Source organism: Metarhizium robertsii, assembly GCF_000187425.2.
Source record: "Metarhizium robertsii ARSEF 23 chromosome Unknown MAA_Scf_10, whole genome shotgun sequence".
NCBI classification, from domain to species: domain Eukaryota; kingdom Fungi; phylum Ascomycota; class Sordariomycetes; order Hypocreales; family Clavicipitaceae; genus Metarhizium; species Metarhizium robertsii.
This window is the reverse complement of record NW_011942150.1, coordinates 399,396-422,344: the sequence shown is the minus strand read 5'-3', so window position 1 is coordinate 422,344 and position 22,949 is coordinate 399,396. Positions and strand designations below refer to the sequence as shown.

Below are 22,949 nucleotides of genomic sequence, written 5' to 3'. Positions count from 1 at the left end.
CTCTAACCCCGCCGCCTTTTCACCTGCGAATTTTCCTCTTTGGTGCTCATAGACGGGACCAAGTGCTCAATTTTTCTCCTCACCAATTCAGCGGGCTTTTGAGGAGGGTCCGCTGGGGCGACAAGGTGTTGCAAACATTCACTTTTTTTTTCTGTTAAATGACTACACGACAGGTGGTGGGAATATTTTGCATGAGAGCGAGAATCTTATAGAACGAGAATCTTATAACGGCTTGGTAAACCATGATTTCAGCTCTTTGACGCGCCCCAAGTTCCACAGACTGTATCCGACATCATGGCACGAGGGGACGGTGCGATGGAGAGGCTGCGAGCTGACCTCTTGCGGCGGGCTCGAAACGAAAGACGAACGACCGAGCATGATGAGCGGGATATTGGCGTGGCACAGATGAATACAGCGGCAGAGGCATCGACATCACGGCAGAGAGCCATCCTGGACAGGATACCTTCTTTCCCGCCACGGCCTTCACAGCAAACTACAAACGACGATGGCCCAAAATCCCCAGAAGAGCCCCCACAACGACTTACATTCACCTCGTCGAGATACAGCGAGTCCGGGCACCCTCCGAGTTCTTTGCCATCGCCAATTCCAATGGCACCGTTGGAGTCGCAGCGGCCATTACCCCCCGAGCCCGTGGCCTCGACAGCACGACCGAGAGATTCGCTCAGTCACCTTGGATACGGCAACAACCCCCCCGAGCGGCCGATGATAGTCGCCATCAGCTCCGAGGATCAGCAGCAGCTGCCATCCCAGGACGCCGGCAGCCGAGGCAGCAGAAAGCCGCACCCCAGGAAGTTCATGTTCTGCTTCCCGTGGGTAAAGTCGCGCCACGTCCGCTCCCAGATCCTGACATGTTTCGTGTCGGGCATGTTTCTGGCTACGCTGCTCGCCGTCTGTAAGTAGCAAAAATTTTCCCTCTTTCTTTGCCCCTTTTGTGTGTCGGCATCATCCATGGCGTCTATTACGCAGACAGTTCCGTTCATGGTTACTGAAACCCCCCGGGGACCCAGATCTAGGATTAGCTTTGACCAACCACATTTCCCGCGGGGAGGTGACCATCATGATCATACTCATCATCCTCTCCGCCACGCTGTTCTTTTGCTACAGCGTCGTGCGTCTCTGCGTGATTGTCTCGCGCGGCGACAGGACACGGAGGCGACGGCTGCCGGAGATGATGGGGCCGGGGGGCTACGTGGTGCCCCCGAAGCCCATCCCCGTGGTGCTGGCGCGGGACGAGGAGGCCGCGGGCATTGAGAGCGAGGCGGCCCAGAGCCGACCACCGGCGTATGGCCTATGGAGAGAAAGCGTGGTAGGTGCTGCAGCCAGCATGATCTATATAAAGGGTGAAGTGGTTTTGCTAATGCAACGTCAGCGCGTCGATCCCAACCGGCTGTTCTGGCAGCGCAACGAGGCTGCGGAACCCGTGCCGCGGCGTCCAGACACGGCCGCCGGCCCGAGGCCCCCGTCGTATGCCTCAGACGACGGCATCTCGTACGTGGTTGAGGCCCGGCCGCGGTCTATGGCGCCCCCGCCGCAGACGTACACTGTCTCTGGGGCGGTGGTACCTCCCGTGCCGAGGGCTTGAATTGCTGGCGATGGAATGGTTGTATCATATGCCGTCGAGGAACGAGTATACTTTACAAAAGTCGTGCATCAAATGGAATCTTCTTTTTGCTTCCAAATGCTATCTACTTATAGTCGTGGGTCTTGGAGTTACTAGGCTGCACTTTGGTTCAGGGGAGACCTACATGACTCAATGGTCCTAACTATTGGGCGATGGACTTGCGGTGGCGGCAAGATATGGCTCTGGCAAGAGGTCACTAGTTCCTGTGCCATGCCTCACTGGCCCAGTGGTCTTTCTGAATGACTGGGAATCGTGTCATCGTGTATGACACGTTTACACAGATCCGGTCTTGGTCACCGGCAGGCCATTGGCGGATTTGGCGTGAGCCTCGTGCCCGTCAAGCCACTGCTAGGGTCGAGTGAGGCTCTAGAGAGCTACTACTGCCGAAGGCTCCGCCGTTTACCCTAGCCGGAGGTTGCTTTTATGGGTTGGGTATTATAACTGGGTTTGCATTGCGACCATCTGTCCGCTTCTTTAGCATGAAGCATGGGTTGTTCTGAAAATTGGTCCGGCATCGATGTTGTATCTAGTAGAGCGTGTTGTCAAGAGCATCAGTTGCATTTGTGTCTGGGCGTCCACTGTATAGTTATTCATATTCAACGCAAGTTTATGGCGTCGTCAATGGAGAGGCAGGGAGAATTCAAAACGTGCCGAGAATACGAGCGTGCTGGGTGTCTTGGTGTTTTGTTTCGAGTGTAGTCTCCGTGCTGGCTGCGTATATGGTGTCTTGTAGTTGGCGCCTGTGGAGGCTGTGCTTGATATACTACTAAGACTGCTTGGCTGGATGGCTTGCAAGCAGGAACATTAGATCCAAAGAGGCGTGTAAGTGTCCAAGTGGTGAGGATATCAAATCGTCGTTTTGCGTGGTCAGTCCCCGGGTAGCAGATCCGCGCGTGGCAATTAGTCATAGTTTGATATCCCGGGCTGACCCCTGATAGCGCTATTAGAGTATTTGTGTGGCTTAGTTTAAATTTGACGTATGTGGTATTGAGGCAGTTTGATATTTAGATTCTTTTCGGCTTTGCACGAGGCAAAGCGGGTTGGTAGCCTCGGTTAGCAGGCGGTCCCTTTTATACCACGGTCCCGGGAGCCGGTCTTGCTAGTTTGAATGAGAAGAGACTTTCTTCCAATTGAACAAAGTTTCTTAATGAAACACTAGTTCATGCGTCGTGGATGAGTTTTTTGATATGATGGAAGTTGGTCGTTGGAAATGGAATCGCACGTGTGGCTCAAGTGCCACTTGGTAGTAGTCGGGCTGAAAACATCGAAGCCAGGACGACAGACACATGTGACGTGCTTCGCTGTGCACTAAGTGATGAAAAGTTTGCTGGGATGGCGCAGCTTATTAGCCAACGGGTCAGCAGGTGAAAATCACAATCAAGGCAGAGTTGAAATTAGTATCTCTGAAGCTGTCGGCTCCCCCGCCTTCCAAGCTTGGAACAGAGTGTCGAGGTACCTTGTGCAGGAGCCACTAGGCCGAAAATAGCAGTAAGGGTACCTCAACGCTACTCGATGCGTAGTATTAAACACTCTGTGAATTAGGTAGAGACAAAGTCATGGCACAGAAATACTAGAGCATGCCAGGTATCAGTACGAAGCAAGTTTACACAACGCAGCGACTGGAGAAAGGAGATTGCATCAGGAAACTGTAGACCGCCAGCTATCCCCATGGTGACAATCGCGTACTCAATTCTGCTGGCAACCTGGGATTTTAATCAGTTGATGTGGGAATGGAGCAGCGCAGCTCCTGCGGATAAAAGTGATTCAAGTTGATGTGCCTGGTCCAGCAGAATCCAAGAGCTGGGGACACCGTACCAAAATACTCATGTACCACCTTAAGATCGGGGAATTTAGCCACAGCAAGATTCTAGGCCAGTTTTGCCTGCGACTCTCCCTGCACATGGCTACAAAGTACATGCTCTTAGCCTCGTGCGCCAGTACTCTCTCCTCTAGATTATCGTGCTAATTGAACGAGAGATAATGCCACGTTGCAGCATGGCGACGTTAGATATTGACGGGATCATGTCCTCCAGCACCGTGTTATTCGCGCCTGCCCCTTCCTAGGGACCATTTGGCGCCTGGATTTTCAGCAGGACCCGCTTTTCGGTCCAGACGCAGCCCTCAAGCCGCCCCAACGCCGGAGCCAACGCTGCTGGTCCTTCCTCGATGGCCCCGTCGCTCTGTCGCATTGCTCCTGCCCCGGCAATGCCCAGCGCCAGCGACCACCAGGAGGACCACTGCCTCCCCCCCATCGTAATTAATTATCCGCCCGTCGTGCAAAAATTTTTCGTCCCTTCACCAATTCTCTTCGACGGAACGGAATTGTTAGGTGGTTGTCGACGTTGTCGTGGCCTCGCTTGGAAGTCGAAGTACCTTTTTACGTTTTCTCATCTTGACGAATTTTTTCCCCTTCACGCTGCTTAACGCTTCCATCTTTTTTTTTGTCCTACCAAAGGTGTGTGATGATGTGCGCTCCCCTATCCCCCCTCCCCCCTCTCGTTCCCCGGCTCTGCTCGACAAGCCCTTCGCGATTCTACTCTTCAACTTTGCGCTCTCTCCTGCACCAAGTCGACTCTGTTTCGCCTGCCTGTCGCCCGTCTCGTCGTAAAAGTCCAGTGGAAGTCTGATCAACGGAGCCCTTTTCGACGCGCTCTGACTAGAGCTGGCGGCTTTGCGATTAGCCAAACCATTCGGAGCGTCGCTGCCCTCGCCGCGCAGCCACCGCACACCGTCGCGAATCTAGTCTTGTAACTTGGTTCGACCATCGCCAGACCGTCATGCTCGTGTCTTGGGCGGTCTTGTAGCCTACGCGACTGGCGCTTGCGGTCGCTTATCACCGACACGATGGCATCGGCGCACCGTACTGTGGTGATGATGCATTGGTGAATCACCAATGCAGCTACCGCAACGAGGACAATAGCTGTATCATCTCCATGTGACAGACCTGGCGTCTATCTCCCAGCCCGACGCAATGGTCGCACCAACTCTCTACATGCATGGTGGCTTTGACCGGGCCTCGACCTGTCATCAGGTGGCGACCCAGGCCAACTGAAAACATGCTTCCGTGTTATCTCCCAGCCACTGCGACCTCTTATATATTCACGGCATGCACCGGATTTAAGAACGAGATTGAAGATGAAGACAAAACCTCTGAGTCGTTTCATCTCATATTTCTGGCAAAACATCACACGCTCCTTCAGGACGCAGCCTAGCACCAATTCCATAGCAATAGAATTGATGACTTGGTTGGGGGCTGTCAAAACCTCGGCTACGAGGAGCATTTCGAATACAAAGAACGAGCTATTTATACTGGCATGCTTGACTGTATTGCTAACTCTGATATTGTCACAGACACTAAAATCTCCACCAATATGTCTTCTCTCTCTCGTCGTGCCTGCTACAAATGTGGCAATGTCGGCCACTATGCTGAAGTTTGCTCCTCATCCGAGCGCCTATGCTACAACTGTACGATTCCTCCCGACGCCGACTTGCGCGACGGCCGTTCTAACAAACTACATGCATAGGCAAGCAGCCTGGCCACGAGTCCAACGGCTGCCCCCTTCCTCGAACGACAGAGGCAAAACAGTGCTACCACTGCCAGGGTCTCGGTCACGTTCAAGCCGACTGCCCTACTCTGCGCCTTAGCGGCAGTGCTACTAGTGGACGCTGCTACAACTGCGGCCAGCCTGGTCATCTGGCAGTGCGTAATCCCCAAGTGGTAAATCTTGGCCGAAACCATTGCTGACATGTAATTCCCAGCGCGCGTGCCCTAATCCGGTTGGCCCGATGGGTCGTGGTGCTCCCATGGGACGCGGCGGATTTGCCGGCGGCTTCGCTGGACGCGGCGGGTTCTCTGGCGGTCCTCGTCCTGCTACCTGTTACAAGTGCGGTGGTCCCAACCACTTTGCTCGGGATTGCCAGGCTCAGGCTATGAAGTGCTACGCCTGCGGCAAGCTCGGTCACATTTCTCGCGACTGTACCGCCCCGAACGGCGGCCCTCTGAACACTGCTGGCAAGACTTGCTACCAGTGCGGTGAGGCTGGTCACATTTCTCGCGACTGCCCTCAGAAGAACGCTAGCGGTGAGATCGCTCCTGAAGTCGATATGGGAAGCGTCCCTGCTGCTCAGGCACCGGTGGCTCCTATTGCCCCCGTGGCTTAAATTCAACATTCGTGATACGTCTGTCCCTTCTGACCCTTTGTGCCACACAATTGCTCGACTGGCTACGTGGAGTATTGAAAGGACAGACACCGAGGCTCCTTGAACGTGCGCATCTTGAACTGTTCCGCCGGCACTTGTATGCTATGTGGACTGTTGCTGGTGCGCCTTTTGTAGGAGGAACGATGTTGCCTGAAGTTTTGCGAATTTTTGTCTTGTTTCCTTTTTTTCCGACCTCATCAACGCTTGACTTAGTACTGCCTGGATATTTCCTTTAAAAACGGTTGTTCTTTTCAATCAAAGCATGATCCATCACTGTTTTACCCTCAGGCAGGGGGCCTTCTATAACGTCTCTCTCACCCTCTTGTTTTTTTTTCTACTTTTCTCGGGACTCTGATTGGGAAAGAAAAAAGATTCTGGGTCTTGTTTTACTCTTTTTTTTTTTTTTTTTAATTTTGAATACGGATGGACGACCTTTACCCGGATTCAATGTCAGAAGGCAGCTTGACTGGTGCAGCCGACGATGCCTTGAAACTACTTGCTTACGATACCACCCGGCGAGACCAGCAACGACAAATTTACACAGGGCGCGTGCAAGATTGTCCTGCACTGTCTATATGCCTTTTTTTTTCTTGCCGCACATTTTTCTCTGTCGGAGCACTCCCTTGTCTACGCCAAATCACTTCCCCGGTCTTCTTCTTTTTCATCCAGGGCAATGACCTCTCCAGCTGGCTAGACAAGGGCTGTGTTTTTTTCTCCGCAATTGATGAACTTTCATTTCAACGACTTTATTTGGGGTCATACGGAACCGGCTACTGACTACGGGAATGACCAACGGACACTGTCACGCTACTTTCTTGACGAAACGATTTAATGCACCTGCGATGGATATACCCAGCGAGGCTGTGAGTGGCTGTTGTGAACTAGGAACGGCGCGCGTACATGCTTGGTGATGGGATGTGTCTAGGGAATCTGCCGCTTGTACTGTTTGGTGCCTGGACACTGAGTGACTCCTTCTCTATGGGTGCTCATGAACCTCTGGGTGTTTCAAATTCCAAGCTGCAGAGACTTATGATTGCACCAAGCATAATATGGCAGCAGTTGGCAACCGAGAATTTGAAACAAGGGCGCGTATAATCATTGGTGGTGGGGAACGCAAGAAAAGGAAGAAAAGGGACGTTTGAGGACAGTGGGAAATGAAAAAAAAAAGTATTTGGAGACCAGCAAGGAGACAAAAGCCCCGCGCGGACGAGCACGAAATATGGACGATTCTCACTCTTTTTATTTTGTATTATTCGATGACGACGGTGACGCGCGCTGGATTAGACAGAGGGAGCCGAAGCAATCAGGTACAGCAAGCGAACGGAAAAAGAAATGGATGGTGTGCTCGGGTTCCCCCTGACATGTTCAGGGGAACTGCTGTATGCGGTGGAAAACAGTGATGACTGGCAACAAGAGTTGATGGTTCAAGAGAGAGGAATTTTGTGGCAAAATGGACAGACAGAAGCGGATGATGGATTGGGCAATTGAGTGCGATAGCGCGAGAATCAATGATTAAGCTTATTCCCGTATCAAGTCTTGATTGCTTGTGAATGACTGATGGTACTTGCAAGTGGTACATGGGGATATGATGCGAGCGATGAAGTAGGGACCAGATGATGATGTGTCTTGAAGGGGGATGGCTTGTGGAGCGGACTGACGCAACGGTACTGACTTGAAGTATACAGCGATGGTCGAATGAGGTTGTAACAAGGCTTTTACACTTTGAAACGAAACGAGCCACGTGCAAGGCAAGCCGCTGGGAATTGTAGCACACGCCCAGACTAGCGAAGCCGACGTAGCAGTAGGGATTGATGGGCCATGTAGGTCCCGTGCGTTGAAAAGTCTAGTCAGGGTTCGAGTTGCTTTTCCCATATTGCGTTAGCGTACCGTCCCATGTGATTGTAAGTCGTGTATCGATTGACATTACAAGTCTGGTTAGTTTAGCCGAGCCTTGACGCGGGATGCTACTAACAACGGCTCATTTGCTTGGCCTAGTAATTATAGGGTCAGCACTTGATGCTCGGCGCGCCTGAGATGCTGTTGATGGCGCTTCCGTCCGTGTCGCGTGGTGACTGGGCTTTATTGGTTGTTTCTTCTTGAGAGGCTACGCCAGAGCCTAGATGTGTACATGGAGTATACATCGTCGTTGCATGTGAAAAAAAAAGGGGGAGGGGGGGTTTGCGCCGCGATAACTACAACCCTAACCCTTACTGGTAGTTACTTTACCCCATGACATTGCATGGAAGGGGGAGGGGGCAGATGCTTGCAACACACTCTGTGATGTACGTATATTTGCCATCTATTTACACCCTTACACCCCAGACATGTGGTGAGAGGTGAAAGGGCGTATAGAGGAAGTGTTTAGGAACGAGCCGGAGCGACATTAGCGACGGGGCTAGGTGATGGATCCAAGGAACGGACTGCAGAGTGCGCTGGAAAGCTGGGACACTAGTTGGGTGTCGAACAATTGTTTTTGGTGGAATGCAATGCATGAACTACGCAAGTTCTAACTTATTGAGAGAAGGCGCATGTCTTGAGGGGACTGGACGGTCGTTCAGATCTGGACGATGATGAATGTTTAGTGCCTGGGTCGAGGCCACGACTAGGACACATCCTTTTGCTTCAAAGTGGGAAAGTCAGCTATATGACCTTTGTGCTGTCGTATCCAGTCACCGGATACTTCACGAGCTTTCAAGGTCAATATATACTCTGACTCGGCTTCTACGTTTGCAAGACTAGGTCTAGGGACAACTTCATCCATAGCCAAGTGTCCTTTTGCCCCAACCTCGCACCCCAAGACCCGTGCATGCAAAGGTTGAGAGGTTGAGCATGACGACAGTGCTTAGCTGTAGTTGGTTCCCAACTGATACCGTATGCCCATGGAGGACATGCTTCGCAAGACTATGAAGCAACATTAGCCCGGGTTAGCCTGTGTTAGACTGACGTACCCTCTTTCCAAACCGAGAAGTAAATACTGGTCAAGAAAAAATGAGGTTGACAAGAAGGAAGATGTTTAAGGGCAAACGAAAAAAAACGCGTGAAAAGGAGAAAGGGCCGCGGAGGTCGAAAGGGTGAGAGAGGCCTGGTTTGGGGGCTGGTGCTGATGCTGATGCTCGGGGGACGAGGCCGAGGCTGGAGTGAAGAGGATAAAATTTCTCTTGGCTCAGGAATGTGGAATTGGTGCTGTTGATCAAATGAGAGGCACCAAGGATTACAAGTCTTACAGTGGCCAGGGTGGCAAGGCTGATGATGATGGATGGCGACACGAAACGTGGCAAAAAGGAAAAAAAAGTAAGTATGGATTTGGCAACAAGGGAGAAGAGGAACTGCCTTAGTCTGAGAAATGTGCTGATCTCGACATGCATCATGAACCATTCGATGGGTGGAAAATGGACATGGACGCCGTCACGCCGCTGTTTGTCGTAATCCAGATGCCGGATCAGTGACAAAAGCCACCAGACGCGGCGTTGAGAGAAAAGACGGATCAGACGAAACTCCAAGGGATGCAACGCCGACAGAGGAGATTGGGGACAAGAAACTCAGACGTTGCCCAAGATGGGTGGAGGCTGAGATGATTCGTGGCGGCAGGGTGAAGTACGACGTGGTTGATGATGGGATCGAGGAGCGCAAACATGACCGAATTTGCGAATTTGCTACGCTGTTCCTAAAATTATCTCTGTCTTGAATAGTGATCGCGTGAGGTTCCATGATGGCGTGTTGGGCTGCCAAAAAGGAGGTCGTATAGTCCTGTGGCGATCTTTCTGCGGGCGAGCTATCAGCCGTTGACACACCTATTCTTTTCTGTTGATGACGTATCCATTTTTGGATGCTTTCGAGTTCGCTGGAAGCATCATCACCCCGTTGAAGAATTCCCAGTTACAACAACTTCCTCAACTGGACCACATGGTTACCAACGGCGAGTAGTTACACCCCTGCTACCAAGAAGTTACTTGAGCCTGCTCATGATCCTGAATAAGCCTTCTGATAAGAACAGGAAAAGACTAGTCGGATAAGCAGTACACAAGACTCGTGGAAGGGTGCCAGCCAGAACGCCTGGTGTGACGCTGGTCGCCTTGGACCCCAGCTACAGATGACCTGTCAAAAGCGCGTGGAGAAACATGGCACGGCGTTACCATGAGTACTCCGTCAACTGGTACTACTCCGTACTTTGAGTACAGCGCTACAACCGCGATGGGTCGAATTCTGGTTCTGGGTCGGTTGGAACCGACAAGTTGAGGCTCTGCCGGGCCCTCCTCAAACCCGAGGACAAGCCGGTTTGCCAACACGTGTTGTTCTCCATGCTTACCCCGGGTTTGGAACAAGTTATGTACTCAATCCGGGCAGGGCTCACAATACCAAAGTCAAGGCTTGAGCCATGGTCAGCGTGCCCACTGCTCCATTCGTGCAATGTCGAGTTGTATCTGTTGCGCGGCCGATGGTTGCCCCTCGATTGGCCGAGCGATTGGATCATGTCGATGGATGCTGACCATGCACATTTGAGCATCGACAGTCCTCGCAGAAGATGTAGAGTTTACGAGGCTGGAAAAGGTACCAAATGCTGTTTATCGAGAAGTGACGTTGCGCGGCGTGTACGCATTCAGACGTCGGGCAGCACTGTCGTACTCGGTACCATCCCCATCAGGATGACTTGATAGCAGAGGAGTGCAGAATAATTGGGACACAACAGCGACAACAGCCGCCGCTCTGGGCTGCAAGTTGGCCATCAAATTCATCGTGTAACACGGCGTCCGCTCTCCCCGGCTGTCTACGGCGTAGCTGCGGGCGGGCGGACAAGTCCCGGCGGCCAACCAGACACTTTATTTAGAAACGCGGTATCCAATCGACGCTCTTTTCTTTTCTCCCGGTCGAAAAAAAGTGAGACAGTGCGTTTCCATTGTTCTGTCTGGAAGCTGATCAACGAAAATGGGTGAGATTGCGGGCGCCGCGCAACCTTGGAGAAGCTGAAGAGCTTGAAGGTACCCGGGCACAGAAATTTCAAGACTTTACTTCGTATATTGTCTTGGAACTGCTCCGTACCGTTGCCAAAAATAAGTCTTTGCTGGCTGGCGCTGCCCACACTGTTTCCTTAAGGCTGGTCGGGCAGAAGAGTCGGAATCGCCTTGATTCGCTGCCTCGTTCGAGCTGGGCGTCGTGACATGATGGAGATGACAGACTCGAGCCCTTCATCATCAGATACTTGACGCATGTTTCACAACGCAGAGAGACATGTGCTCGAGGGATTGTGTGGAGATGACGGACCCTTTGCCCTTGTGTTACCAACCATGCATGAGCTTGCTTTCCTTTGGGCCACCTGCAGGGTTTTCATGTGCAGGCTACACCGTGTACTCCGTACTCCGTAGGTTATTTCACGTAGTGCAATGGACACGACTTGCAGCCGCTGTTGTCTCGGGGAGCGCACCGGACGGCAAGGCAGGCGTTGTATTTCGCCAGAGAGCCGGTGTGCTGGGGAGGCTTGCTGGGCCATTGTTGCCACGAGCAGAACGTGGCTCTTCTTTTGTGCTACATGCGTGGTGGTGAGATGAGGACTCTTTGCGTCCGCACTAGAACACACACTGCTTCCAGCCTGCTTTGTTCTGCATCAGTCTGTTCTGCAAGTGGCAATTTCCACCTCACCTTTGTACGGGGTGTTGGCGCTCATGCGTCTTGACCACTTGTAATCCCATCAAGAGGCTGGAAGTTCAACCTGTAGAGGGGACGAGTATAATACACGGTGTTCCTCCTGGCGTTTCAACGCTCCTTGCATGTTTCTCAGTTTTGTATACGAATAAGTTGAAGTTGCTGGCTTTAGAGAGTTGAAACGGCAATTCTCTTGTTTACTCGCCAACGCTTAATGAGCAAAACGAGCAAATTTCTTGGCTTCGCCTCATCCACAACTATAATTTGGCTGCCGTGAAGCCCCGGCAACAATGGCGTACAACCGCCCGCCTTTAAATTCCCCAGAGGAAGACGAGGAATTCAATATCTCGCCTATCCGGCTGCCCAACCCACCCCAGGTGACCAATGTGTTTAACACCAGCGGGTATGAACACTTGGATCTCGGCAATGGAGACGACGACTCCATCCACGAGGAGGCCAGCTCTCCGTCCAACACAATCAACAGCCTGGGCATCTTCCCAGATCAAAGAGCCAGGGCCGTCAGAGTCCGCAGGGTGTCTGGCGTAGACAAGTCCCCCGACGTCACGTCCTCTTCGGAAGCGGCCTCGCCGGATTCCGGCAAAGGCCTGCTCGACTCTCCGGCAAGCTCGAACGGGAGGTCACCGGGGGGGTCTCCGTGGGCGGGTCATAGATCGACGAGCATGTTCGAAAGACTCATGTCTAAAAAGGTCAACGAGGAGACGGCTTCGCTGAGACAGAATGCGAGTCCTTTTGCATATTCTCCGGCCCCGAATACGCCCATGGGTATCCTCCATAAAAGCCCTTCAACGGACATGGAGTCTGGGAAAGAGGATTACGACACTGAAGCATTTAACAAGAGATTTAGTGAGTCGCTGAGAAGTATTCAAGAGGCTGAGGTAGCTTGATATTAACACATGGATAGGCGCACCCCCAAGATACTGCAGGGCCCAAACGGACATTTGGCATAAGAGAAAAAACCTACTGATGATGCTTGCCGCTGTGTATTCCCTAGTTATGGGTAGCATCTTATTTGCCATATCTATTCGGCAACCTGCCGTGTCTGCCATTGGCCTGGTCGGCCCGAAGATTTCTACGGCAATAACCTTCGTTTCGTTTGTAGGAAAGACGGTCGAAATCTCCTTTGCCGTCGCGTTTGTATTTTGCCTCGGCCAAGCGCTAAGCAGGCGATCCGTCTCCCGCATGACCAAGGGCGTCACGCTTGCCGAGATGGACATGAAGAGTTGGATCAACTCTCCAGGCACAATGGCCTTCCAGTACAAGTCGACGTGGTTCTCGATACGGTCCCTGCTTGGATTTCTGACCCTCGTCGCGACGCTCGGGGTGCTCTTCTACACGACGGCAATCTCCACCATGGTTGCTCCCAAGCTGAAGCAAATGCCCGTCCAGTCCAAAACCCTAAAAGGCGAAGTGTACACCTCGTACGGGAATATGTCCTACGGCATGACGAAATGCCCGATTCTCTATGGGAAGGACGACCCCGATGGCAAGGACGGCTGGGGGTGTACGAGTATAGAGTTTTGCGGCCAGTCGTACACGGATTTGCTGGGCTTTATGCAGCGCTGGCTGGACTTTAAGAAGCTTGCTCGGCCGTTGGCCAAGCGGCCGACGCCGTCGAGTTTGCTGAACGGGAATAAGACCATGGAAACGGCGTGGATCGAGACGCAGCACCGCAACGTGACGGCCAACTTTGCGAAATACGGCCGCATTATTGACAATGTCACCATGGCTATGCCGCACCCTGGCGTTCTCAGTGCGGCCGAGCTGCAGAGGAATCAAATGCCGCGCCTGCAGGACGGCTTTGTCGGAGACGTGGCCATTAATGCCAGTGTCGTGTCGCCCACTGTCAACGTCATGTGTGTCAATATGAAGAAGGAGGAAATCGCACCCTTGGTCTACATGTCGTGGCCAAATAGTAAGAAAGATTACAAACTAGTGAAAGGGTACGTGGTGCCAGCGGATGGCTTTAGAGCCGACTACCCTCCTTGGGGTGAGGCTGGAAAGAAGGACAATGTTCCAAACAAAACCGTGGTAGACGATTTATTCAAATGGGGTCCCAAGTACGGACGAACGCCACCCATACTGTCGACGGTAAGTGAAGACGGTTGTGGTACACCGCCAGCACGCTGACAACCATGAGCACAGTTTCCGCCGGTCATGAATATGGTGTCAAACATGTCCATCAATGGGTCCGGAAGCGTTTACATTCTCATCAAAAGCCTAGACATTGAAGACTACACTCTTTGTGAGGCACAATCGTGGCTGTCAGATGTTTGCTCGACTCAGATTCTCATCTCCGGCACGCATGGCGCTTCCTTGAAAGCCATGTGCGAGAACCCCAACGACGAAACTGCCTACAACCGCATCCATCCACCATCCAAGGACCCCCCTACACTACAACTAGGTTGGACCGTACGTTCTTGCCCCCGTATTCCCCGTCGACACCCCATACCATTGTAAATACTAACCAGAATATCCCAACTAGGATGTGGCCCAAAACTGGTCCACGTCCATGGACGTCAACGGCGGGCTTCGCGTAAACAACGGCTCCAACGCCCGAACCCTCTCACAGCTCATCCTCAAAGAAGCCAAGATTGACCCGCACTTTCCCACCATTGCCGAAGCCCTGTCCGCGTATCTCGCCTCGACCGTCGTCATGAGCGCCATCGACTCGCCCTTCCACCACGGCTGGGACCATCCCACCAAGATGCTCGACGCTGCCGCCACGCAAGAGTTCCAAGCCAAGCTCCAAACAACAGAGTACGCCGCCGGCCACACCCTGCCATGGCAGAAGGCCTGGTACATTGTGCTCTTCATCGTGCCGGCGCTCAGCCTGTTCTGCATCCTGTACATGCTCCTCAACGGCGGGGTCATCACCGACTTCACCGAGCCAAAGACCCTGTTTGCCCTGGCGCTGAATAGTCCCCCCAGTGCCCAGATCCAGGGGAGCTGCGGGAGCGGCCCGGTGGGCAGGGACCTCGTCGTCCCCTGGAGGGTGTCGTACGAGCCGGAGCTGCAGCATTACTTTTTTGAAGAGGCCAACAATAAGCCGTGGAGGGGGAGGTATTCCAGGGAGGAATTGCATATTCCGGGGCCGGGGGAAGAGTATCTTGGCGCGAATTATAATAGGTTAAGTGCTAGTAGATTAAAGTTGTAGAGATGGCGTGGATAATGGTAATGGAGCTAGTTTCGAGGCTGGAGATGATGTCGATTCAAGCGTTGTGTGGTTTTGGTTTGACAGGATAAAAGACGGCTATTGCCTTGTGCTTTCGGTGATCGTTTGGCAGCCCATGTGTACATGGTGCGGAAATGCTAGTAGCAAGGCTTCTTCCCGGTGTATCATTCATTAAGAATGCTGTTTTACCCCAAGTTTATTGAAAATCATTCTGCTAATATTATTAGAAAACAAGATGAAAGCCACATTAATTCTAGGCTCTAATATAATCTCGCAATGACGACCATAATAACTCTTACACGCTAGTCTTGTGATGTCGTGATATTGCTACGGAAACTACAGTGTTACAAGGTATCCGGTGATCACTACGAATTGCGACGGTCGTTCTGCACGACTGCGTTTCCATTTACCGCACGCCCATTGAATACTTGGTTAGCAGCCGTACTAGACAGACGGCAAGACTGCAACGAGTCGAGTAGCCAGCTCGAGACTATGACACGACAATTTTCTCACAAATAGACTTGGTGCCTTTGTAAAAGTATCCTGGCATGAGATTAAAACGTAAAGTACCTCTAGACCAACTTCACAGATCGTCCTGCAACGGCCCGCGATAGCCCTTACTAGCTTTGAAAAACCACAAAACGGCCACGAAAATAGTAAGCCCTCCCCAAATCAGAGACGAGTAGTTCATGGTTTCCGCACTGGTGGGCAGAGTCGGCGGAAACGTGTAAATGACGCCCCAGACCAGCAGATAAAGACAAGAAACGCCATTGACAAGGAACCCGACAACTCTCCCGAGTCTAAAGGGCCCGTAGCGCATGTTCTTCCTCCCCGTCAGGATATTTGGCAAGATGCAAGCGACAAACGAGCTGCTGGAGAGCAGGATGAAGCCGCTGACAAAGGCGTTAAAGGCAGTCGTGCTCCCAACGTAGATGGCGCCAAGAAGGGTCGTCAGGACGGCAGAAACAACGGTCGTGTAGACGGGTATATGCTGCCTGGGACTAATCTGCATGAGCTTGTCCTGCATGGGCGTGGCTCCGTCGCGGGCCAGCGCCCAGAGAGTCCGGCCGCATGTAATGTGCAGCCCCAGCACGGTGAAGGATATCGTGACGAGGATCATGGACAGCAGGGCACACGCGCCCGCGTTGGAGCCCGTGGCCTGTCGGTATATCTCGGCAATGGGATACTGCGACTGCAGCAGCCCGTCGTAGTCGTTGATGGCGTACAGGACCGCCACCAGGTACGCAAGCCCGGTCACGAACCCAATCGACACCTGCATGGCAATGGCGAGCGGCACGTTCCTCTCTGGGTGCGGAATCTCCTCGGCCAGGTGCGTCACGGCGTCGACCGGCCCAACGCTGTACGCGCCGTTGAGCATGCCCGCCAGGAAGACAAATCCGTCGGGATAGCCAATGTCTGCCGTCCACTGTGTCCACACAAACGCCGACGAGGCGTGGCCGGGGTGGCCCTCCAGCCCGGGCACGGTTGTGACGACGACGACGGTGATCAGGAAGAAGGCGACTATGCAAAAGGCGCCGGCGCGGTTCAGCCCCGGCATCAGGCGGTTGCCAAAGATGACGGAGAGGCAGGCGAGCCAGGTGAAGAGGACGTAGGCGACAAAGACGTGCCATTGCTTGGCCACGAAGCCGGGATGCATGACGGCGTACATTTGCACAATGGTATTGCCAAAGATGGACGTCATGCTCGCGGCGCCCAGCAGCCAGGCGAAGTAATTCCACCACCCGGCAAAGAAGCCAAGCGGCCTGCCCCAGCGCTTCCCAGGCGTCACCGAGGCCCAGTGGTACACGCCGGCCGACGACGGCATGGAGCTGGCGAGCTCGGCAATGCTGGCGGCCACGTTCCAGTAGCAGACGGAGACGGCCATGAACTCGTAGAGAACGCCCGGTGGTCCGCCGTTGAAGATGGCCACCAGGATAGAACCACCGATGGCCGGCCACACATTGCCCACGACCAGGCCGATTCCAGCCAAAGAGAAGAGGCTGAAGTTTCGACGGAGTTCCTGAACGTGTCCAGACGCATTGATGTACTCGGCGTCTGCTGCAGATGACACGGCTGCTTCCGGGTTGTGGGTGGCTTTGTGATCCATGGCGCAAGCCGGTTTCCCAGACGAGGCACCAGAGCCCTCCATCGGTGCAATCTGGCAATCCGGTTCAACAGAATGGTCGGATTGTTGGATTGTGATGCGCGGAGACCTGGCGACTTTTTATAGTCGCTTGTTTGGTAGCTAGTCTCACAAGCCACAACAGTGTCATGTTGTTATCGCCAAATATTGCCCATCTGGCCCGCGACTCCCGTCTCCGCAGCTTGCGTCTAGATGTCGATCCTACCGCATGTGGAAACCAGTACAACACGACAGCGGATGTACAAGGGCTGCCCTGTCCCCCGCGAATTGGAGCCGTAAGTGCGGAGGTAACCAAGGACCATCGACTATCGAGATTGTGGCAATTCCTTGGTGGTTGACCATACCCGCTACTTGGTAGCCCGGAAGATAAAGCCATCAGGCTGTTTCAATCATGACCCACGCCGCCGTTGACGCCGGTCTTTTATAATGTCGATGCTGTCTTGTGCCACAACACCGACCGGGCGCCACTTGTGAAAGCCCATGGTTCAATCCTTATCGTTTTCCGGTACCGGCAAGTCGATTTTGTCCCCCGGAGCGTCCCTAGAATATTTTTCGCATACGTATGTAGGAAAGATGAAGTCCAGATCAGATTAGTACATATTCAGGAACATACTCGACAGGCACACCACTCCCAGTGATGGACTAACCCGCAAAGCCTTTGCCGCATTTGGGTCATTGGTTGCAGAGATGGTCGATATACGCGACACTTGTCTTCGCCTCCATGGAATTGAGCATACTCGGTAGATATAGGACATCGGCGCAAACAAAATAGTTGCCGGGTAGCGATTCCCCAAAACCCCATCGCCCATTATGAATAAAATATAACTGCTCTAGCGCCACCGAACCAGCGCTTTTGTCAACACCAGCACCATGCCTTCTGCACGAGTATTTGCAATACCAGCGCCGACAGGCCGAGTACAAAAGCTTGCTGTCTTTTCGCAAGTTGTACAGCCAACATGTCGACTTTGCAAAGTGGGAAATGTGTAGCGCTAGCAAGACGGCATGGCAGGTTGCACTGTTACCAAAGCCCACAGACAAGTACATGTGTGTCGTGTCCTCCAAACTTGGCGCCGTTCATGATAGTACTGCATGCTGCCTCTTTGTGAGACCATCTTCCTTTTTCGAAAGTGCCGCCGCCAGGAGGTAGATTGACAGTGCCATGATTCTCTGCTACTAGGCTCATCATTATCAGTCGACGCTGCATATAAGACCAGGCAACTCGCATAGCGTACATGATGTCGTGGACCAGACCACCATCTACCATGAGGCACAAGGGCAGACGTGCACTCCATAGTATTTCCGGGAAATCGCAATCTGAGAAGCTCATCTAGCAGTGAGAAAAGTGTCAGACACGGGAGAGGATTCATCTCGCCAAGAATGGACCTGCAGGGATTCACTCATCGACACGTACTTCTTGTCTGGAACCTCCACGGCCGACTGATTGGCATCTGCGAGATCTGAACCCACATCAAGCGCAGCACGGTTACACTTGATGAAACTTCAACCGCATATTCCAATCGTATCTATCGTCATGGCTCCCGTGTTTCTCAATCTGACTGTATGTGCAAGGCTAGCCCTGCAAAGCCGCATTTACAAGCAAATACTTCCGTTCTTTATTAGTTCGCCGTGCGCAGTGCAAACATGTCTGCTCGGGTTCTCACCTACATTCTGTCTCCTCATCGCTACTCAGTACTCCGTGTCTTGTGTTGAGCTCAAATGGACGCCCCAAGCGAAAACTACACGGGTTCTATAACCAGCGACACCGCAGAACATGACGGTAGCCAGCCCTCCACCATTAACAAGGGCACCTCTTTCCAGACACAAAAGGCCTTTACGACGCTCTCTGCCATAGGAACAGGCTATGGAGCAACCAACACGGCCGTTGGGCTGCTCCTTATCCTAGGCAGCACTGTCCCCATGGGCGGCTCGCCACTCTTCTTCTGGGGGTTTATACTCCTGATAGTCGTTGCATGGGCCACGGCTTCCTCTCTTGCCGAGTTGGCTTCAGCGATGCCACATCCCGGGGGCCAATACATATGGGTAAATCAGCTCGCGCCGCCAAGTATACGCCGCGGGCTCTCATATAGTACAGCCATGATCAGCTGGTTGGGTGCTGTAGCCACAGGTGCGTCCGCATGTCTGTCGGCGTCAGTGGGCATCTTTGGTGTCGTCAGCTTCCTAAATCCGGATTTTGTCTACCGTCGTTGGATGGGCTTCGTCGTCTTCCAGATTCTGAACTTGGTTACAATGTTTTGCTCATTCTTTGAACAAGCGTTGCCGAAAATCTCCAAGGCACTCCTATTCGTCAGCGTTGCATCAGCTGCGGTGGTCTTTGTCACGCTGTTTGCCACGTCGCGCCAACACGCAAGCCCAGAGACGTTCTTCATAACCATATCCAATACGAGCGGATGGCAAGACGGGATTGCCTTTTTGACCGGTCTAAGCGGGATCAATTGGAGTCTTTGCTGCCTTGACCTAGTGACACATCTTGCCGAGGAGATTCCTTCACCAAGCACCAATATTCCGAGGGCGTTGATGTGGAGCATCGTCGTGGGGTTTATATCTGGTATCCTGGTAATTACGTCCGTGTTTGTGAATATACCGGCCGTTGACGCAGACGATGACAACTCTGCCCTAATCCTGTTTTATAAAATAAGTGGTAGCAAAGCCGTTGCTGTGGGGATCTGGATCCCGATTCTGGTAGCCATAGTCGGAGCTTTGTGGTCTATTCAGGTATGGCAGTCTCGTCTATCATGGACCATCAGTCGAGAAAGAGGATTTCCGCTTCATCGATATTTGGGAAGAATCGCATCTGAACCGTTTTCCACGCCAGTATGGTCTCTTGTCTGGTCGGCCGCATTTTCCGCAGCGTTTGGATGCCTATACCTCGCGTCAGAACAAGCCTTTAATTCTCTGATCTCGACAGGACTGCTCCTGCAGTACATTAGCTACAGCACTCCAGTCGTGTTGCTGCTTGTACAAGGCCGGTCTACATTTCGACATGGGCCATTTTGGTACCCTAGGTTGGGCCTGATGGCTAACTTGATCATGTTGGGCTGGACGGTGGTGGCCATCGTGTTCTATTGCTTCCCGTACCAAATTCCTGCCGAGGCAGAGAAGATGAATTACGTGTCCGCCGTCTTGATAGTTGTTGCTTTTTTCATTTGCACCATCTGGTTTACCTTTGGACGTCGGAACTATCAGGTCAACTACTTTTTAAGGAAGTAGAGATCGGTTAACGTGGGTCTTTGCTTCAAGTCAGTCTTACAACCGACGTATTCAAATATCGAGAGCCGGCTTGGCATATAACAACAGACCCAAAGGTTTAACGCATGGTGTGGTGTTTGAGCATTTGGAGGTCGGTAATATAATGATTGCGCTGTCACATCGGCGGGAGGACCTCTCAACTGCATTAGGTAGAATTGCACTACTTGCGCTCAAACGAATGGTATCTGCAGATTTTCCTAACTTGCATACGTGAACCTCGAAATTTGGAATCAGAAAAAGGCCTTTTGGTGAACAATAAGACATACTATGCGGCTCACCCTCCCACACTATGACGGCACGGATGGTTCGCCCAAGGGGCTATGTATACCATGCAGGCCAATGGGAATCGGGAAGTCGGTCTCGGCTCTACCCAACTCCTGCAGCGTTTTGGCATCCAAACACAGCAGATACGATGTCTGCGCACTACCGTCCAGAACGACGGTGAGGATCACACCGTCATCTTCATCGGTGCCACCTGGTCGTGGCACAAAAATGGGTTCGCCGGGTGTATGTCCAACCGGGCCGCTCCAAATCAGGGCGTCCCGCGTCTCGACGTCGGTCTTGACAATTCCATCCATCCAGAACCCCACACCGCGATTGCAGGTGCCGTAGACATATCTATGCGCCTTTCCGGATCGGGAAGGGTTGATAATCGGTAGTTCCCCAGCGTGCGGGCTGAGAATGGCGAACACTTGTTCGGCAGCGAGTGAGTAATCGCCCATGTGCGTTTGGGAGAGGGCCGGTAGTGCAAACTTGTACCTAACAAGCTTTGGCTGCGATGTCTTATACTTGTCGCGCTTTCGCAGGTCCTTTATGGCGTCTTGATTTCGATTCATGAGGATATCATAATATAACATGTGCATAACATCTGTATTTACGTATTCAACCATGTCAAGGAAAATATTTGTAATTTCCTCTCCATTGCTGCCTTTCGACTTTTGCTCAAAGGCATTGACTGAATGAAAGAAAAAGGAAGCTGGGGTGGAGAACCTGGCGACGACTCCTCTGCCGTGCCGCCTGTCGACGGCGAACCACTTGCATTTCACTGATTTGTCAAATGGTTGAATGGCGTCGATGACGTTGCGTTCCCATAGAATTTTGAGGCCGTTCCAACCGAAATGCGACGTTGGGACGCAGAGCACAACGTAGTTCTCTGTTAAAAAGAAGCTGTGGATGTAGGCGGCCGGTAGCTCATTTTCTGCGGTGGTGGCTAGGATGTCAGTGGTCCCTGAATCTGCATTGACTCGAAAGATACGATATGTGGCTTTTCTACCCAGATCGATGTTGAAGTTGAACAAATCTCCAGTGACGGGATCCTTTTGAGCATGTGCGCAAGAAAGCGGGCCTTTCAACTTTGGGTGCAATTGCTGCTGTGCCGCGGACTCGAGGGGTTCCAATGTCTCGGGGTCAATCTTCTCCAAGGTGGAGTTATCTGTGGTAATATATACATTGTCTAGTCCGGTTCGATGACCAACCCGCCGGCCTCCACTGCTGTCCAGTCCAGGCATGTTGGCTATTACGGCGACGTTGTTGTTCACTTTCTGGGGAAGAAAAATGCTCATAAACTTGGCGAAGATTCCGACACAGGGGTCACTCCTTTGGCCAAAGGACACACTCGTCTGCCAACCATGTTTTTTCACCATGGTGATGTATTCCTCGGATTGTCCGCGAGAAGAGTACACAACTGAAGTTGCACTGTCTCCGGCAGGGGGCGGTATAATGTCAAATCGGTGGGTGTGGGCGAACCCATCAAACCAATGCGAGACATGGTGTGTGCCTCTTGAGGTATTTTCAACCATGGACTGTCCAGGTCCGGTTCTGAATAACGATCCAGCAGCCCAGGGGGGTATAGAACCCTTGACTTTCAGATGAACCGAGTCATACTGCTCATCAAGAGCGTCAAACTAGAAGCGGTCAGTACGATGCCTGGTCGCCATACAAAAGTTTTCCTGTTGTCCAGGGTTCCAACTTACGGCTCCTTCGTTTGGCCACGAAATCCATCTTTGATTCTCAAAGTTCTGCAATGCTTCTTTTGCATCTGCTTCCTCATCTGCTGCGGTGCGACGAATGACACTAGGGTCATTCATTGCGGCGCTCATTGTTGTGGTGTACGCGACAAGGATATACACCGGTGATGGATGATCGCGATACAGTTTCCGCCAGGTCTTTTGGTTACCGCTGTATTTGCTCAAGCGGCCATATCATAGACATGGAAGCATCGTATGAAGAAAGATAGTGGCGAGCGCTCGAGGATTTGTACCCACAACGACGAGGGCACGGATTTCGACGTCAGCTGTATTTCAAGCACAGGCCAAGAATCCGTCCTATGTCAGATACAAGTTGAACGGGGAAGACCACAAGTTTGGGCAAGCAACCTGAGCATCGCAAATGTTACCAGAAGGCGATTTATAGCTGACAGCCAGCTGCCGTTGGGGGCAACCGGGATTGTCCCGTTCGCGGTCTTTCCGGCCTGGAGCAGCATGGACAGGAATGGTTTTGGCCCACATGGCCACACTGCGTGGCCAACAAGCGAGCTGGGGGGAGATGATGACAAGTTCTGGCGGCGCCAAGTTCCGCACGCCTTATCATGGAGGCAGGTTATCAGAAGATGGTGTCAGGGCACAAGTCTGGCTTGAATGAAGCTCTGGGCAGAGCAAGCTTCTAAAATTGGGTGGGACCTGGGGCGCATGGAGGCATGAAGCCTCCGAGAGGCACCTAAGCTTTCGTCTGGTTGTGACAAGGTTCTCATCCCATGCCGTCGGCCATGGCCACCATGTGCGCCGAAGTTGCTCGCATTCGGACTTGGACGGGGATCAAGTCGAATGGCTTTCTCGGATGGGTAACGCCCGCGAGGTCCAAGACATCCA

General features: G+C 52.5%; 6 protein-coding genes across 6 annotated transcripts; 4 read left to right on the top strand and 2 right to left on the bottom strand.

The window, feature by feature from the left end:
• Positions 1 to 294: 294 nt before the first annotated feature.
• Positions 295 to 1,603, top strand: MAA_07820 (uncharacterized protein; the record flags this gene model as incomplete). The annotated part of the gene is made up of 3 exons (XM_007825818.1): positions 295 to 913; positions 1,029 to 1,327; positions 1,391 to 1,603. The coding sequence occupies 3 exons, from the start codon at positions 295 to 297 to the stop codon at positions 1,601 to 1,603; spliced, it is 1,131 nt and encodes a 376-aa protein (XP_007824009.1).
• A 3,410-nt stretch (positions 1,604 to 5,013) lies between these two features.
• Positions 5,014 to 5,803, top strand: MAA_07821 (zinc finger domain-containing protein; the record flags this gene model as incomplete). Its single annotated transcript, XM_007825819.1, has 3 exons — positions 5,014 to 5,107; positions 5,167 to 5,342; positions 5,402 to 5,803. The coding sequence occupies 3 exons, from the start codon at positions 5,014 to 5,016 to the stop codon at positions 5,801 to 5,803; spliced, it is 672 nt and encodes a 223-aa protein (XP_007824010.1).
• Positions 5,804 to 11,769: 5,966 nt separating this feature from the next.
• On the top strand, positions 11,770 to 14,654 carry MAA_07822 (uncharacterized protein; the record flags this gene model as incomplete). The annotated part of the gene is made up of 4 exons (XM_007825820.1): positions 11,770 to 12,343; positions 12,402 to 13,588; positions 13,643 to 13,909; positions 13,983 to 14,654. 4 exons carry the CDS (start codon positions 11,770 to 11,772, stop codon positions 14,652 to 14,654), a joined length of 2,700 nt encoding a protein of 899 aa, XP_007824011.1.
• A 601-nt stretch (positions 14,655 to 15,255) lies between these two features.
• MAA_07823 (amino acid permease) lies at positions 15,256 to 16,821 on the bottom strand (the record flags this gene model as incomplete). The annotated part of the gene is made up of 1 exon (XM_007825821.2): positions 15,256 to 16,821. One exon carries the CDS (start codon positions 16,819 to 16,821, stop codon positions 15,256 to 15,258), a length of 1,566 nt encoding a protein of 521 aa, XP_007824012.2.
• A 1,710-nt stretch (positions 16,822 to 18,531) lies between these two features.
• MAA_07824 (choline transport protein) lies at positions 18,532 to 20,043 on the top strand (the record flags this gene model as incomplete). The annotated part of the gene is made up of 1 exon (XM_007825822.1): positions 18,532 to 20,043. The coding sequence occupies one exon, from the start codon at positions 18,532 to 18,534 to the stop codon at positions 20,041 to 20,043; it is 1,512 nt and encodes a 503-aa protein (XP_007824013.1).
• A 326-nt stretch (positions 20,044 to 20,369) lies between these two features.
• On the bottom strand, positions 20,370 to 22,181 carry MAA_07825 (carotenoid cleavage dioxygenase 1; the record flags this gene model as incomplete). The annotated part of the gene is made up of 2 exons (XM_007825823.1): positions 20,370 to 21,986; positions 22,056 to 22,181. 2 exons carry the CDS (start codon positions 22,179 to 22,181, stop codon positions 20,370 to 20,372), a joined length of 1,743 nt encoding a protein of 580 aa, XP_007824014.1.
• Between the last annotated feature and the right edge of the window lie 768 nt (positions 22,182 to 22,949).